The sequence below is a fragment of the Drosophila subpulchrella genome, chromosome X (assembly GCF_014743375.2).
Source record: "Drosophila subpulchrella strain 33 F10 #4 breed RU33 chromosome X, RU_Dsub_v1.1 Primary Assembly, whole genome shotgun sequence".
Classification (NCBI taxonomy): domain Eukaryota; kingdom Metazoa; phylum Arthropoda; class Insecta; order Diptera; family Drosophilidae; genus Drosophila; species Drosophila subpulchrella.
In genome coordinates this window covers 10,349,393-10,367,293 of record NC_050613.1, presented here as the reverse complement: position 1 = coordinate 10,367,293, position 17,901 = coordinate 10,349,393, and the positions used below count along the sequence as shown (strand labels likewise).

Below are 17,901 nucleotides of genomic sequence, written 5' to 3'. Positions count from 1 at the left end.
GGATAGGTCTCAACGCTTGATTGATTTCAACAACTTTTAGCCAAAAGTTCTCTATGAGCTTTCGAGTGTTTTCTATGCCTCGATTTCTGGCATTTCCTATGCACTTTGAAAAATATACAAAAATATTCAAACAAAAATATATATATTTTTGAATATTTATAAACTGCAACTAGCAAAAAAAAAGGGGGGCTTATGAAGAAAGGTGGAAATGTTAAGCTTCATTTCTGTTTTGCATTTATGGCAGTTATGTATATACATATTTTTTTCTCTGTGCAACTATCTCTCATTCCCTCAAGACACTCGAATTTGGGCCAACCAGAAATCAAAGTAAGTAATAGAATTTTAATAACTAACATAAACACGCTTCGTTGCATGACTTGAAAAAAGAAGGACTCGAAGGACTCGAAGGACTGGCTGGGTGAAGGACTTTATGGGCGTGGCCATTGAGGTGTGACCGCAAGCGGAAAAGGCAAGAAGCCAGAGGATTCTCTGGAAAGTTTGCTAATTATGATTTTAATCGATCTGTGATAAAGCAACGGGAACGGAACGAGTCTAGGGAGCAGAAAGCCTCAAACACAACCCAAATTTGTGCCTCGTAATCAGGCTCCAGTCGAGGCAAGGTGGCTAGGTGGAATGGGGGAAAGTTGGCAAAGAAAGTGGAAAAGAGTGGGAGGTGGGGTGGTGGGTGGAAAGTGGGTGAGTGGCTGGGCTTTCGTGGTGTATGTGCCCGGCGTGTTGATTTGATGTTGTAAGACCCATTGCGGCAATTAAACAAAATACAGCCCCCGGGGGAATGGAAATAGGAAATGGCAGTACGAGCACGACAAGGAAAGACAACTCAATAAGCGGATACAAAAAGATGAAGGCAAAGTCAAAGAAATCGTGCAAACATACAGTTTATTAGAAAGGAGCTTTCAGGCTTTAATGGCAAAGAGTTAATTGGAAGCTATCGGATGGAAAGCATCTTAAAGTATGGTAATAAAATAATAAACATGGTTTTCAGACTGAAAAAACAGAAATGATAGCAAGTAAAAAATATAGATAAAAATGATATATAGGAAAATGAATTGTCAAAATATTCTCATATCAACTAGATAGTATATAAAAGCATGGCTATAATAAAGGAATCTAAATGATTAATTGATTTAAAACACGAAAAGGTGACAAGTAAATACTAGCAAATATAAAGAGAAAATGACAGAAACTCAATGAAGAATTAGTAAAACAATACAAAATTCAAGATAAATTGAATGATTAAAAAAGAGATTTAATAACGAGGAACTCAAAGAAGGAGTAGTGAAACAATACAAAAAGCAAGATAAATTGAATGATTAAAGAAGAGGTTTAATAACGAGCACCTGTAGGCAATCTAAAAACCCATTAGAGGCTTTCGTCTTTGTTTCTGGAGGCTTCCTCCAATTTATATTATCCAGCTTTTCACGGCACTTTTCCAAGCGAAAACTATAAACTGCAAATTGCCAGGCCGGCGCACTGGCATTATGTTCCCAATCGGATCGGAAGAAAAGGGTTTTGGACGGGAATAAGCAGGCTTAATTTTATGGGTTCGTGATTGGCCCGACTTTCGATTTGGCCCCTTTGTCTCAGTTCTGGGCAACTCAGTTCTGGCCAACTCAGTTCTGGCCAACTGCTGCTGCTGCTGCTGCTACTGCCCACCTGTCCGCCTGTCAATCAATGCCTGATTGTCTGCCGCTGTCTCTTTCGCTTATATGTAGGGCTAAGCCCAACCCCCCCCCCCCCCCCCAACACCCTATTTTCCCACCTGTACGTGCTGCGGCTTGCCACGCCCCTTCTGCGCCCCTCCCGCCCTCAGTTAATTTAACTGTCGATGCGCATTAAAACTGAATCCTGTCGGAGGCTCTGCACAAGTTTTTGGAAAAGGAGCGCGGCGGCCAGAGGACTCGGCTTCATGGGAAAATTGCTCTACGTGCTGTGAATTGTGTTGCAGCATTTTAGGCGCAGCAGCAGCAGCAGCAAAAGCAGAAGCAGCAGCCTGCAGACAATAAAAGCTGCCAAGGGAGTAAGTCAGAAGGGGCTTTTCCAGGGGCGGGGGTGTACGGGGATTTTAGGGGACTTTGGGGGTTTGGAAGGACGATGGTTAGGTGGCGAAAATGGTGGGTGGTGGGTGGAAGGTTTAGAGATTCACAGCCGGCGGCCTCTTTTGTGAGTGTGTCACGCACTTGTGGCATAATTTACTGCCAATGCCACGCCAAATAAACCAACGAACACTCACACTCACACTCATGCACTTCAACACACACACATGGGCAGCACACACACTCTTATATTTGTTGGGGCCAACAAACACACACACACACGTAACTGGCGCTGTCAACTTTTTAATTCCCGTCAATGACTTGAGCCCCGTTTTCAGTGGTTTCAGCTCGCAGTTGGCAAAAGGTCTTAACATGCCGTTGATACCCTGGCTTTAGGGTATTATAACTCAGCCAGAAACTTTGTCACACACAAAAAAAATACCAGGCTATTTAGTTTTCTATCATTTAAGGGTGTTTTCCTTAGAAAATGGGTAAGTCTTATAGATTGTTTATTGTACATATGTGTCTAAAAGTATGCAATAAGTAAAGGATTGTCGTCTATCTCAATGAATTCATTGTATAACTGAGTTTTTAATTTATTGTTGCATACTTTTAGGCACCTTAAATAACATTTAAAAGTGTTTTCATTATTTAAGTATAATATATTTTGATCTTATATTGACCTTTCTCTAATTTCGGTTTCAATAAAATGAGTTAACTTCACTTTCTAGGGTATTCTCGACTTCAATGACTTCATATATATATTTTTTCCTGCCTTGTTTTATTTATTTACTGCGCACTGTAGTTGAGCCTTGTCATTTCCGTCTGTCACGTGCCGCTTATGAAATATGGTGGGTGTGGTGGGGGTTTATTCAGTGGGTGAGGCAGAAGGTCAAAGGGCAAACGAATTAAGCTGTTCGAGTTATAACCACTTGAAACATTCATAGGTGCCATCAAAATGGAAGTGTTCTTGAAATAATTTCTTTGTTTGCGCATTGTTTTCAAAGTGGGCAAATATTTTTGTATTTTATATTACGTATTAATATATTAATTGAGATTAGGGTATGGAAAAAATTTAAAGAGCAGGTAAATAAGTTAGCGAAATGGGAAAAGTAAAAAAAAAGAAAACAAACTCTTGCCACTGATTTATTGACAATTTCTTGCCCCACACGCAACTTCAAAATAGTTCAAGGAAATTATTGCCCTGCAGCCATTTTACTTTCTCTTTTCCCTTTCATTTCCACCGACCCCGCCGCCCCCTTTTTCGCCATTCTAACACACATACACCTGAAGAGTTTACTGCTTTTTGTCCTCCATTTTGGTGGGGATACATAAACAACACTTTTATGAAATTCACGGACAAATCTCCACCTCACCACCTTCCTACGAAAAAACCCATCGAAAAAAATCCACCCATTTATCCCCTGGCTCGTAATACTCATATAAAAATAAAATGACTTTTGGAGACGGGAGTCGCGACTTGTTTGTGGCTTCCACGCGTGGCAATGACAACAAAAAAATAGCTACAGTAAATGCCAAGGAAAAAATATAAATAAAAGCATACAGCTTGCTACTAAAACTAACAGGAAAATCAACTTATTTAACTTTGGCTACCTTTGGGTGTTGGGCAATAAAGTAGAAATACAATTGCTACAAAAAGTGTTGAAACAAAGATTTATTAAGGAAGGAAATTGTAGGGTTTATAGACAAAACACCCTAAAAATATCTAAGATTGTTAATCAAATTGTACCTCGTAGAAAGCATTAAAATCTTTTTATCAAAAAAGAAAGGTGCAGATTAATGTACAAATAAGTATATACAACTTCGAGACAAAAGAAAGCAAGATCAAAGTAAAAAACCAAGCAATTTGAGCAACCAAATTAGCCTAATGAAAAGTATTTTCAAACTGAATTTTCTCAGTTCATCTAGCACGTGTCATCAACTAATTAATAGCACTCAACAGTATTGCCACCCCGTTCTTAACACTCCTTTTCGCAGCAACCCCATCTCAGGCCCCTCAAGTCCCCTATAGACCCCTTTTAACCCATGACCGCCCACAAACTCACCTGCCGGCTTCCAACAATCCCAAGATTCCAAACAAAGTTGCGCTAAGTGAAACAAAAATTTCTTGTTGCCTTTTGTCTGGGGCTTAATGCATTAAAGACGGGGTTCTGGTAGAGGAACTTCCCACCAAAGCCCCCCATATAACACCTCTCGCTCGCTCAAACTGGTGTGCACACAAGCGTGCCATCCCACTCGTTCCACCAAGGGGGCGTGGCAATTAACAAGCGCCTCCGCCCAAGAAAAGGAAACAAATTCAGCTTTCACTTTCTCTCGCAGAGCGAAAGTCGCACATCAGTCGACAATTGGGGGCAAAACAATAAGTCATTTAAAAATCACACAAAAACTTGATTAAAATAGAGAAACAATCGTATTTTTTAAATACTTTAAATTTATTTTATAACCAAATCAAACCAAATCATTAAATTGAGCTAAAAATATTTGTCTGTATTGTAGGCTTTCGTTTTTTCTAGGGGTGTACCATAACATTTTAAAATAAAAATAAAACTACTAAAAATAAAATTACTTCTGTAAAGATGTGGTTAACCGAATGGGTTATTTTTCAATAGCTATCTTTCCTAAAACTAGTTTTCTGACCGCTGCTGTAGGCACACATATGCCTGACCAGATGGGCAGAAGGAAGAAACATAAGAAGCAAGACCTTCCTATTTATTTATATGTATAATTTTGTGTTGTTTTTTATTTTTGTTCCTTTGGCAGTTGCTTTTGGCAAAGTTTTTTAATTTAAAAACTTCAAGGGAAAAATATTGAGAGCCGGAGGAATAAAGGGTGAAAAGTGTAAATAAGGACCACGCCCACGCCCATGCCCGAAGATCATCATCAGCATCGACAACTCAGGTCAGACCCTCTCTTTCTACCAGCATATATCCATCTCTCTCACTTGCATCCTTGACCTGCGTGTGGTGTGTGTGTGCGTTCTGACATCCTGAAAGATTTGTGTTTGTGTTTTGTGACAGCGTCCAAAGCTACCAAGGAACTTGCCAAAGGAGTTTCTGCCAAAAATAATTGTTGTTGCCGCCTTTGTCGGTGGGTGGTTCCACCGGCTGGGTGGTTTTCAATTGGGTGGCTTGCTGGCACTTACCGCACTGCAGGAACTTCGAGGATATCCCATTCGACGGATGTGTAGAACTCGGACAGATCCACGCCCACCTCCACGACATTGGTGCCGTTCAGCTCGTCAATGTGCCGCAGATCCACCTGAAAGTGGATGCAGAGTGGTTAGTTTACAGTTATTCGTACACTGAGATACATGGAACTCTTATAGCAGAGGTGGATCCAGAATTTGGTTGTGGGGGGATATGAAAAGATTAATCGAATCATAGAATCGAACCATAGAGTCAAATCATAGAGTCTAATCATAGAGTCAAATCATAGAGTGGAATCATAGATTCAAATCATAGAGTCGAATCATAGAGTCGAATCAAAGAGTGGATCATAGATTCGAATCATAGAGTCGAATCATAGAGTCGAATCATAGGATCGAATCATAGATTCAAATTATAGAGTCGCATCATAGATTCGAATCATAGAGTTAATTCTTAGAGTCGAATCATAGAGCCAAATCATAGAGTCGAATCCTTGAATTATTAAATCGAGTTATTGAATCAAATCAATTGTTTGTTATTAGGCAAATTACATTATCTTAGAATAATATGGAACATTGGGTTATGTATAGAAGTATATCTCACTAAAATCGAAATTCGGTATAAAAAAGTAACCAACATTTGGTTGCAGATAATACACATCCTTAGTTTTCTTCCAGTTGCCCAGTGATTAGACAAATACTGCGTTGCGCTGACAGCGAACATAATTGGACTGCACTCCCTGCCAGATGTCTATGTTTCTGCCCTCGACTGCATTTCATCCCGGCCACACCTTATAACATCCCATCCCATCCCATCTGGTATAAGATGCCATACCATACCATACCATCCCATCCCATTCTATCCTGACACGTCTGCCATTCCGATTTGACTGTCAAACTCAGTGGCAGCTCCGCCAGCTTCCTCGAAACTGGGATCCTTGCTGCCATCCAGAGGCGAAGGATCCGAATCCAAGAGTGCTCTGGAGCAGAGCGGGTGGCCAGGAGGTCGGGTTTTCAGGCTTTCAGGTTTTCAGATGGCCAGGTGGAGGAATGGAATGGAATGCCGGCTGCATCGATACCGAAATGGACAAACATGCGAAGGCCGCACTTCAATTCCAGTGCTCAGTTTTGCTTAGTTCGGCACGAGTGCAGCTGACAGGACATGGACATCGACAGGACACCACCTGGCCCACAGGAAGGTGTATTGGCAGCATTCCTTCGCCTCGCCTCCCCTTCGAAAGTCCGGGGTCGAACAGTTCCGGATAAAGTATTTGACATGCAACGGCAACACTCTATAGAATCTGACTCTTGGCTTTCAAGATGGAATGCAAGAATTTGGGGCCTCAAGTTATGGCAACTTAACCGATATATGTTGATGATATTAATTATAAAATTGTATTTTCAAAGGTGATATTTTATGGGAAATTCTTAATTGATGTGATTAATTCAAAAATGCTTTGTTTTTTTAGTTGTCGATTAGATTAGGCTAAAAATATTTCATTTCCTAATTCTTTTGTATTTTAAATCCTTTGAAAAATTGGAAAATTCGTATGATCCCCTTAAGGCTACTTTTCCACAAATTCAATTTCCATTTTCCCTTGTTCTTTTGCCCATGTCGCAAATAAAGCTTTTCCACAACTGCATTATCTAGTTTTTGCCCAGCTGGCTCAGCTTTTCTGTGTGCACTAGCTGTTTGAATATTAACCCGGAAGTGCATTCATCCCATCAGCAATTTTTAATTCCTTCCTTTCTTCGACTGAATTTCCTAAAGCATTTTGTCTGCCAATTTACGCCTCAACGATTTTCCATGGTTTCCCAGGGCGAGGGGCTTAAGGTGAGGGGGGTGGGGATTGAAAAGGAGGCTGCTGCAGGTGCCAGTTGACATTGTTGGGCGGTGGGTGGTGGAAAAGCGTGAAATTTGAAAAGTGACGTTAATACGATTTCTCGTTTCCATGCTCACTTTCTATTTTTGCTAAACTCTGTTCTTCTGGCAATATGCACTTGAAAAAATAACCCACATTGAGCAAAAAAAGCTCTATAAATTATAGACAACATGAGAACCATATTAAGTTACCTTATTTTACCTTTTCAAAACTACATCCCTTAAAAACGTGTTGTTTAAGTAAGGAAATGCACAAAAAACACAGAATATGTATGTATTTAGTTATTCCTTTAAATTAATTTTTAATAACAATTTACTAAAATATAAATAAATTTTAAAATATGAAGGAAAAAATAAAATTTTTTTACAAATATTTTTACACTTGAACACTATGGAAAATAATAAAGATGGGTTCATTCCACTTAAGAAAATTAAGAAATCCTTTCCCAAATTTGACAAGTGTCCCATCCACTTTATAACCGCTTTTTTATCCAGAAGGTTGGAAACTGTGTGTGGGCGTATCCTGTGCAAAATCAAGTGTGAAAATTGAGCCTATGAACTTGCCCTTGCCTTTTGTTCGGCGCCATACAGACTTCACAATTTTCCCCATTTTAGACCTTTTCCCCCTGATTTTCCCCTCAAGTTTGGCTCATTGACACGAAATTAGGAAATCGACGCTGGCTGAACATGAATGAAAAACAGGCTGCGAAGATGCAGCTGTGGCGCAAGTTGGCCGAAAGGGAAAATAATCAGACAGGATGCGGCTTCCCAAGGACCTCGGCAGGTGCAATGGATTCCTGGCTGCTGGAATTGCCGATGCGGAAATTGTTATTTTAAGTGGTTGCGGAAATTTCACTATAAGGAAGTGATGATTTAATGAAATACTTCCGCTGTCGAGCGGACTGATGCCACGAAGAACTAGAAACGAGACACGAGGAACCAGAAACTGCGAACGAAAGTGCCATTCCATTCCATTCCCTTCGAAGACTTCATAAATAATTTGCTGCTACTATGTAGGATATCGCTCATTTTGAGGTTGATTTATGCGTGAAGTTGAACACAACATGCTACAATTTATGCCACAAAATATGCTGACACGCGGATGAAATTTATCAGCAAATAGGAAGTGTTTAAATATTAGAATATTACATTTTACTTGGTAAAAAAAAATATGTTAAAAATAATAATAATAATGTTTTTTAATTTTGTAGTATTTTAAAATATGCTGATGATTACATTTATCTTTAAAAAGTATCTGTTATGATATTAGAAGCATAATATAATATATAATGACAATATTAAAACATAATTATAATAAACAAAATTAAGAGGGTATATTCAAAATGGAATATTAATAGTTATATTAGAAATACTAAATATATTTTAAAAATAAACGATATTACGAGGGTATACATAGTAGTATTTCTTCTTAGCTAACTATCGATTTTATCACATTTTTTCAAGCATAATAACAATGATAATTTTCATTTAGGCACTGATTTTGCTCAGTGTAGGTAACATTTGAGACAATGCCATCCCCCATCACCTTTCCTTTCCCCGCCCCTCATTTCGTGTCGTGTCAAATGCTTGTTAGCGCCTTGCCTTTTTAATAGTAAATGAGCACTTAGCTTTTTAGCAAATTAGTCAGCCGTCTGTGTGAGCAGGTGTAAATGCATATGTGTGGGCCAGAAAGAGATGGCTTACACACACAAACGCACAGAAGAAAGTGCCTAAATTTTGCTAATTGTCTCGACAATTAAACTAAGGCAGCAAGTCAAGATAAAGACAGATGGAGATATTTTATCAGCTGTGCTAATTGAGTGATTGAAACAAAATACACAAATTCCCCCCACAATAACCCCCGGGGTAATTTCGCCTTTAAATAGGCCTTTATGCTTGCCATTAAATTCTCCGCATTTTGCAATATAATATCCATCGGCTGTGGGCGGAGTGGGTGGCCAAGTTAATACATTATTCACACAAAGTTATAAGGCGCTTAATTTGATATTAGATGGTCAATGTGTTTAATAAGCCTGAAATTGAGTTAATCATCATTTGGCTTCTGTTTGGTAAACTCGATATTCGGGATTTATTTATAGATTTAATTTTAACTTTCTTAGTAATGCAATATTGTATCTTTATTAAAGCAGAAGTTGCAGATCAAAATTGTACACAATTTGTAAATTGTAATTGAATATTGTAAGATGTATCTTCCAATTTCGTTTTGTTACTGTTTGGTAAGGTATTGTGTTCTTTAACAACTGTTAGTTAAGCCAAGAAAGCTTGAAATGCTGCAAGAAATCCTGTGAAAAACCTCAAACCATTTTTGGCTTTCTACCGCCATCGAAAACCGAACACTTTTCCAACTCGAGCGCGATTTTATGGCCTGGCTAATGCAGCTCAGTAGATGCATGTGGTTAACCCGTCTGTGCCTATTTTGCCTGTTCCGCCTGAATGGAGGGTTAAGCGGATGGGGCACCGAATGCTGCAAGCTGACTTAGATCCCCGCCTAATGCCGGTTCATTATTAGCTGGCAAGCTCCCAACCGCAGGACGAAGCCACAGAGCATCCATCGAGGTTCTCCATCCGTTCCTATCTTTTGCACTTGCAAAAAATATATTTAATTACTAATTTGTTTGCCTTAAAAAATATTTTCATATTTGTTGAGCATTTATTTGATTATATCCCAACTCTAACATGTAAATTTTAGTTTAAAATATTTATTAAATATACCACTTAAGCATTAAAATAAAAATAACTATCATATGAATAGAGATTTATCGTTATTGTTTATCTAAAAAAAGATTTGAAATTTGAATATTTTAACTTTAAGCTATATTTGATATAGCAGAAATGATTTTATTTTATATGTGATTTACTTTTTTGTTGTATTTTATTACAGAATTATATAGATCACAAATAAAAGTCTTTATTCGGTTATTACTGACTGATATTAAAAAAGCAAATATAATTGTTGAAAGTTACTTGTACTATTTTATGTTTGTTTGAATTTTCAGAATGATTTTTAATCTCTTTGATTTGCATTTTTTCGAGTGTATCCCTGCCTTGGATTGCATTTTTGTGTGGTGCAGGGAATTTTACGAGGTTACGCGGCCTCCGACCGCTAGTCGCCGACATTTGCCGGGCAGGTGTCAAGCTGGCTTAGTGTCCTGTGCTCTGAATTCTGGTTTCCCAGTTCCCCAGTTCCCCAGTTCCTGCTGGTCCACCCTGCTGCCTGGTCCACCTCAACCCGATGGCCAAAACCACTGGAGACGTTTTTATGAAGCCTCCCTGCGGTCGACTGTCTGTCTGACTGTCTGTCTGTCGGCCTGTCTATTCCAAACCCATTTGCCTGCCGTCTCCTTCTTTGTTGCCCTGTGTTTTGTGGCCATAAAACGTGAGAAATTCCAGGCCAGTATTCCAAAAAGGAATTATGACCGTATTTCGGTTTATGACCACTAAACCGGGCTCAGAGACACCCGAAAAAGGAGCGCCAGGTGAGCAATTTGTAAATGTGTAAATGAGATAGTCACCAGGGAATGGGGTATGGGGAATGGGGAATGGGAATGAGATAAGGAGCTTTTGGTCCTTTAATGGCAACATACTATACATACATATGCACAGACCCATCTAGCTGATATATTTGCTGCTCCGACTCGAACACTTGCCACAGATTTATAAACCAATTAGCCAAAGGCCAGGCCAGACGGCCGAGAAACTTTCATTTGTGTGGTTTAAATTGGATCACGTGTGGGTATGCTGGGGGATGCGAAGGGATCTCTCAAGCAGCCGCCAGCCAAATTTGCGGTCCACATAAAAGGGACATCAAAGATTTGCTTCCAAATGGGAAATTGAAATCTTGTTTGCCGGCAATTCCATTGGAATGGATCCATTGAAATGGATTTGCCAAGGACATGGGACTTTATGTCTATTTTAGGTAATTTAGTATCCAGAAATAATGTGCTCTTGGTTTCACCCTTATTTCGACTCATTTAATTGTGAATAAAATCTTGCCACTTTCTTTCCTTAGAGTTTTGACCCACCTGAAAGCCGTCGTAGGTCCAGCTGCCGAACTTCATCACGCAGGTCTGCTCGTCGAAGGGAAAGTACTCCACGTCGATCTCGCAGGAGCTCTTGTAAATGGCCGGCGGTCGCCACTCGACGCGTCCCGTGTAATTCAGCGTGGCCTTGGTGGCCAAGGTCACCTCAAAGTTGCCGTCGGCGCTGGAATGTTCATCAGGATATTATATAATAAGCTACTTCAAGATGAAAACAATTTAATGGATAATAAAAAGCAAACTAACAAGACCACACTGTCCATTTGGATTTTAAAATATTACTTATGTTAAAGAATTTAAGACCACACAATATCATTTGGTAAGAAGTTTGATTTCGAGGGAAACTTTGTTGGTTACATATTCTTATCCAATTCAATTTAATTCCATTAGAAAACATACATGAATTCTAAAAAAAGTGATACCGCGAATTCTTCAGACCAAGAGCAACTAATATTTACCACCTGATATATATGACCGCGAATTCTTTAGAACAATAGGAGGCAACATTTTAAAAGTAAGAATAGACCTGATTAATTTATATTCAAGAATTTAATAGAAACCATATCACATCATATTTTTTAAATATACCAAATGATCGATATCTACTCGTATACCCCATGTACACCATCTGAACTCACTTGTTGTAGAGGACGATGTCCGGACGCCAAATGTGATCGGAGGGCACGTGGAGCATCTCGACGCCGCCGTACTCCTTGGGCTCCCACTTGAGCTTGTAGTCGTACCAGGACTGCTCCACCCACAGGTTGGTGGTCATGATCTGGTTCTTCAGGTTGACATCGATCAGTTGGGACAGCTTCAGCTTGATGCGAACGGTGAGGGCGTCCGTCACATTGACCACCGGGCGGACCAGTTTGTTGTAGTTGCTCAGCAAATCGTCGTACAATCGTTTGGCATCCGGATTCGCTGTGCTGCCTGCGGAGTGGATAATACACGGACATTAGATATTGCCACACAATGGATAAGCGGTGCTAAAGTGGGTCATCAAATAAGGGGGGTATGATTTATATGTGAACATGTGTTTGTATCGGAGTGGTTCAAAACTTTCTCAATGTAAGCTCAAAACGCCCGGGGGGCTTTCGGTTTGGCCAAGTTTATTAAACGCTTTTGATAACTACACTTTTTGTGTGTAGTGTGCACAATGGCCCCGGAAACTCTACAGAGAATAGTTTTTACTCTTGGTATTTATTGTATCTATACGCTCGAAAAAGTGTTAGCCCTGAATTGTAAAAATTTGGAGTCAATGACATCTATCTATTCTTTAAAAGAAAATGTTTTCAATTGAAAGGCACTATTTCTTACATAAAAATAATAAAAATCTTTTGACTCATGCCATTCGAAAATAATTGGCGAATACCTTTTTAAATATACACATAAATCCATCGTAGTATTTTAATCATTAAACAGTTTTTTGTTTTGTACTTTGTATTAGAAAGTGGCTATACATGGGAAATAAAATTAAGTAGACACATATAACTTAAAACGATAATTCCTGCCTATCCTAATGCCATATTTTAGTGCACATCCTGGCTGATAAATCTCCTCAGAAATTCCCCGAGATCAATTCCAGCTCCTCTGTCATTCAAAGCGTATTTAAGTGGAGTCCTGAAGCTAAATTGATTAAGGGGGAGGGGGGAGCTGCCTACGTCCTGGACACGTCTGTGGCGTAAATGTGCGAAAATTGCAGGTGCCCCTTAATGATGCAGGAAATGAGTTAATGCGCCGTCAATGCCAGCGACACCAGCAACACCAGCAACAACCAGCAAAGAGCAAATGGGCAAAGGGCTGCCAGGACAACAGCCACTGGGCCAGGGGGCAGTGGGCCTTGGGGAGCGGACAGTGGCCGGTGGGCAGAGGTCAGAGGTCGGGGGGGGGGGCAGAAGGACTCGCCGAGCGACAGCAGTCAGCCAGGCGGGAGGCCAATGGCTCAGTCAAGCGTTCGCCTCCATTGTTCCTGCTCCTCCGCTCCGCTCCACTAAGTCCTGCCACTGCACTCGAAGAAATCGAAGCCGAAAATCAGGTACATTTTATATATTTATTATTATTAAAATACTAAGCCCATATTTAAACTCAAATAATATTTTTCGTAACTTTCTAAACTTGTCGGTTCTTCTCTATTCTGTTCAATACTTAGCTTTAAATAAATGTTTATGTGTTGTCAATGCTTTCAAAGTTAAAGAACACAATTTAAAATAATGCAAATTAAAAAGATATCTCTTTTAAAATGTAACATAATCCTAATTATGTTAAGAACCTCATGAAAAAATGTTATAAATAGTTTTATTTGAAATACATTTTTTTTTAAATTCTATAATATTTATAAATATGACACCTTCCTGGGAATCAATTGCTTTCCCTATAGATGTTGGTAAACACTGAATACTTTGTATATACACTTCTCCTTTTTAAGTTCCATAAAGATTTAAATATGAATAATATTTTTTAATTTTTTTTATCCCCCCATGATTTCTTGCCGTGTAGTTTGACATGCAAAGCAAAGCGAGGAGCATCAGAACGAGAGCCTGATTGGCATCCTCGCCTGGGGGCGACAGCCATCCGCCCGCGGGGTTGGCTTAGCCCGGCTCGGATCGGCACCAGTCTGCATCTGATTTTGAATGGGAATGAAAGGGAGCCGGAGCTGGAGACGAAGATGTAGATGGAAATGGATATACTTAGTGGGTGGTGGGCAGAAAGGGGGCAGCTGTAAAATGTCGCCAATGTCATTATGCGAGGCTTGCGCTAATCAGCTTATCATTACTATATAACATGGGGCATAAAAATGCCTGTCGCTGGGATATAAGCGCATTAAAATAGTTACTGGGCCCGGATTGAAATGGAGATGTTGTCGAAAGTCGCAGACAAAGCGAAAATAAATCAATTAAAAGATTTCCCATCCCCATTATCCTCTTACTCTCTGCATGATGTTTTCACCCATATAATGATATAGTATGTTGGTGGTTCTGTTTATTCTTTTTGCCAAGGTCCCGGGCGGAAAGCTAATTAGCAGAGCGACCCAGCCAGATTAGCGCCACAAGGGGGAGGGGGGCGGTGGGGGGCGTGGCTATCGGCGTATATCATTAATTTAATGTCCCGCACATTAATTGACTTTGTCGGAGGGAGACGATGGGCAGCACAATGACCATAATGCGAGCATATATAATGCTGTATGGTGTGTCTCCCGGGAGTCGGGGAATTGGGAAACTGGGAAACGGGAAATGGGAATTCGGGTATTCGGAGAATCGAACCATGTTAATGGCAATGGCTAATCCCGAATGGTTATGCTGCCAGCCGGGCATCATTGCGGCCGATTTTAGGGTTTAGGTGCTGCTAATTTCGGTCAGTTGACAACAAACAAATAAATATAAATTATCAACTTAATCTGTGATGCCTTAATTGCACAACAGCCAATATGAAATTCATAATGGGGAAATAATGGATACGAAATGCGGTATTTAATATCTAATTTGAGAAATAATGTGAACAATTTAAAAACCTTAGGAGTAATTAATACATGTTTTCATAAGGTAATTTTTTAATGATTTATGGAACTGCTTATTAATTTTTTTATAAGTAATACTTGCCTTCAAATAAAATAAGGAATCTTTTTTAGGGAAATCAGTAAGCAAAGGCCGGGAAAGCCTAACCCTTATCTAAATTCCTTGTACTTGGGCCTGCTTAACTAGCATTGACCTACCCCTCTTTGGGCCAACCAAACCCAGTGACATTACCATCTGGTGTACTCACTTTTGGCCACATCTTGCGGCTGGCCTAAACATCTTAAACGAGCCTTGAGGCCGTTAGACGGCGTCGAGTAATTTGAGCAGCACATGGCTGCGGATTCTGGATGGTGGAAGCTGAATTCCGGCTACACTCACAAAAATAGTTATAATTTATAAAAATAATAATTATAATAACTAATAAAAATGTAAATAAAATATTTCTTATATTGTTGAAAATCATTTTCCAAGAACTATGAAGCTATGTTTAATTATTATTATTATAAATATGTTTATAAGATATATCTTCTTAAAAGAATAACTAAGTAAAAAATGTCTTAAACACTTAAATAATATTTTAACTATTTAAGAAACACCTTAAGATAAACAAAATTTTTTTTGTTTTAGACTTAATTTTTTCCAGAGTGTACTTGCACCCGCTTATTCATTTGGCAAGGTGTAAAACTTTTATGCGACACTGTGTGGGTGTGCGGGTGTGGCAGTGTGTGTGCCACACTCATACACACAGATTGTGGCTCGCGTGGGAAACGTTAAGTTAAACGGACCTTTGCGGCGACCGCTTTTGTTGGGCTCGACTTGGGCCCGTCATACGCGGCGTATGCTTTATATTGCCCAAAAAACATGTGTGTGCCGGCTGTTTGCCTGTGTGTTGGTGTTAATCGACTGCCGGTGTATGTGTGTGCATGACAATCACATTAAGGTAGCCAAAAAAGCACATTTTATGATTGCTTTGCGTGTTTTTCCCCCACCAAGCCCCGCACTTGTAAATGTGTTTATTGTCAAAAGCACACACAAAAATGAACACGCATAAACAAGTGTTCATGGCCATGTCTACACTGGCCTGCAGCATTTTGTATATCTTTTGTGCCATTTTTTAGAATGATATTCAAGAAATAATAAAATTAATCTTTGATAATAATTTTCCCCATCAAAACATATGTCAATAAATCCGTTTTGTATTTAGTCTGCTGTGTTTTGTTCTCTTAAAGATAGCAAATACATTTCTTTGGCCTCTTGCCTGTCGATTGACAAGACCAATGGCAATTAAATTTGCATTCGAATGGATCGACTTCAATTCGAATACTATGTGCCATTCGGTTTGGAATTCAAAACATTAATGGGGATGGGGATTCAGTGTCTCTGGACTGACCTCGACTTCTAATTAAAGCACAGTGCTTTTGGCTGCCGACCAAATGCAATTTTCCTGTACTCTCCTGTATTTTCCCCCTTTGTTTTTCCCCACTTTCATTTCCACATTTTCAGATCCTGTTTCAGACTCCTAAATAATTATTTTAGCTCTACTCTGTTCTGTTCTATCCGGTTGTTATAACACTGGGCCATCCACACACATTTGGGGTTTTCCAAATGTGCCATGAACTTCTGATTAGTTTACTCCCGATCCTTTTGTTCCTTTCATTCCTGTGGCGACAGTATTAATGAATAAGAGAGCATGTGGACAGTGCGTTTCGCAGCTGTAAGTCGGCTGTGGAAAAATCCCTAAATGAGTTGGGCAACAGTTCGAGAATTGTTGTCAATTTGTTGTGTGTAACCAAGGAGAAATCACCAAAAGAAAGGGAGGTTGTACAGACTTAAGACTTCTTTATTAATATTTATTTTGCAAATACAATTTTTTTCCAACCTTTTAAGCGCATAAAAGGCATCTTAACTCTCAGATGACAAAGGACTTTTCCTACTTTTTTTCCACCTTAAATTTTCCAGTGGGCATTTCCCTTTGGCTGTGCATTCATTCACAATAATTGCGTGTAAATTTGCAGCGCTCAACCAAAACCAACTTCAACAAAGAATAAGCGAATAACCGAAGCAGCATTTTCATGATAATTTCAGCTCTTTCTTGGGCTATTGAAGCCGCCCTGCTTTTCCGCTTTTCCACTCGCTTTTCCTTTCTACACCGCCCGCTCCCGCCCCCCGCGCCTTTGGCTTTGGCCTTGTCTGCCAATGCCAAACGTTTTGTTGTTTAGTTCCATTGGAATTTATGGCGTTGTTTACACAAAAATTGCATTCGCCTTTTGCAGTTGAGTAAGCAAAATAAAAAAAGGCAGGGGAGGGTTAAAAAAGGGCAAGGCGAAGTTGAAAAAGAATTGAGGGAAAAGCGGAAAAACAGGTGAATCCCGGTGGGTGGCAGTGATGCAGCTGCTTCAGCGGAGTTTTCTGGAATATATATATAAATATTTTTGAGTGAAATTTCGCCCTTTTCGCCCGTTGCTAGGAAACTTTTCCCATTCCATCACAGCCACTTGCGAATTTCCCTCGTTATGAGGCTTCTTTGTATGTGTGTATATGTATATACCCTGCCACGCCCACTGACAGCGGCTAATTAAAGGCGGCGGCTAAGTCGCGTAATTAGAGAGTTAGAGCCCTAAGCCCACGCTGCGTATACGTAATGCCGCAGCTTTCATCAGGCTGAATTTACTACAAGCCTTCAGGGATATTAAACATTTAAAGATATCACATAAAATCAAATATTATATCAGATATTATTTAAGGTCTGGCATTCTATTGCTTCTGATAAACTGGGTTGATTCGGGTCCGATCTGATCGTGTTTTTCGGCTGGCTGAACTTGCAGTGCAGCAAAATGGGAAAAAAGAGAGCAGTCCCGGCTTTTGGTGCAACTGCAACTGCAGTGGCAGGCCAACGGGGCGTATGAATAATGAAATGCTGCCAGCCAAACGGGGGGGCTGCCAAGGGTTAAGGGGGTTGCGGCCAAACAATGTGAACGGTCAATGTGGGAATTTCGAATGTGGGTGACAAACTGGCCGCGTTTTGTTAACCCTCGAACCTCTGCAGCAGTCGCCCCCCCTTTTTTGGCCAGAGGCGTCTGCAGGTGCAAAGGCAGGTGGCACGCACATTGGGCAACACAAACACGTTCCACACATTCCACCAATAAAACAGTAACAATAAAAAAGGGGGAGAAAAAACAGCAAAAGAAAGGAACAAATTGCAGATGAAAATACGCAGGAAAACCGG

At 39.9% G+C, this 17,901-nt stretch overlaps 1 protein-coding gene across 4 annotated transcripts in view; it reads right to left on the bottom strand.

Annotated features, from left to right (window-relative positions):
• The window catches only part of LOC119556727 (acetylcholine receptor subunit alpha-like), a 106,630-nt gene that overhangs the window by 24,579 nt on the left and 64,150 nt on the right, over positions 1-17,901 (bottom strand). For all 4 annotated transcript variants that reach the window (XM_037869125.1, XM_037869126.1, XM_037869128.1 and 1 more), the window contains exons 4-6: positions 11,799-12,093; positions 11,146-11,326; positions 5,218-5,333 (exon numbers count right to left, since the gene is read on the bottom strand). In XM_037869125.1, the coding sequence (XP_037725053.1) occupies positions 5,218-5,333; positions 11,146-11,326; positions 11,799-12,093 (592 nt within the window). The remainder of the gene's footprint in view (positions 1-5,217; positions 5,334-11,145; positions 11,327-11,798; positions 12,094-17,901) is intronic.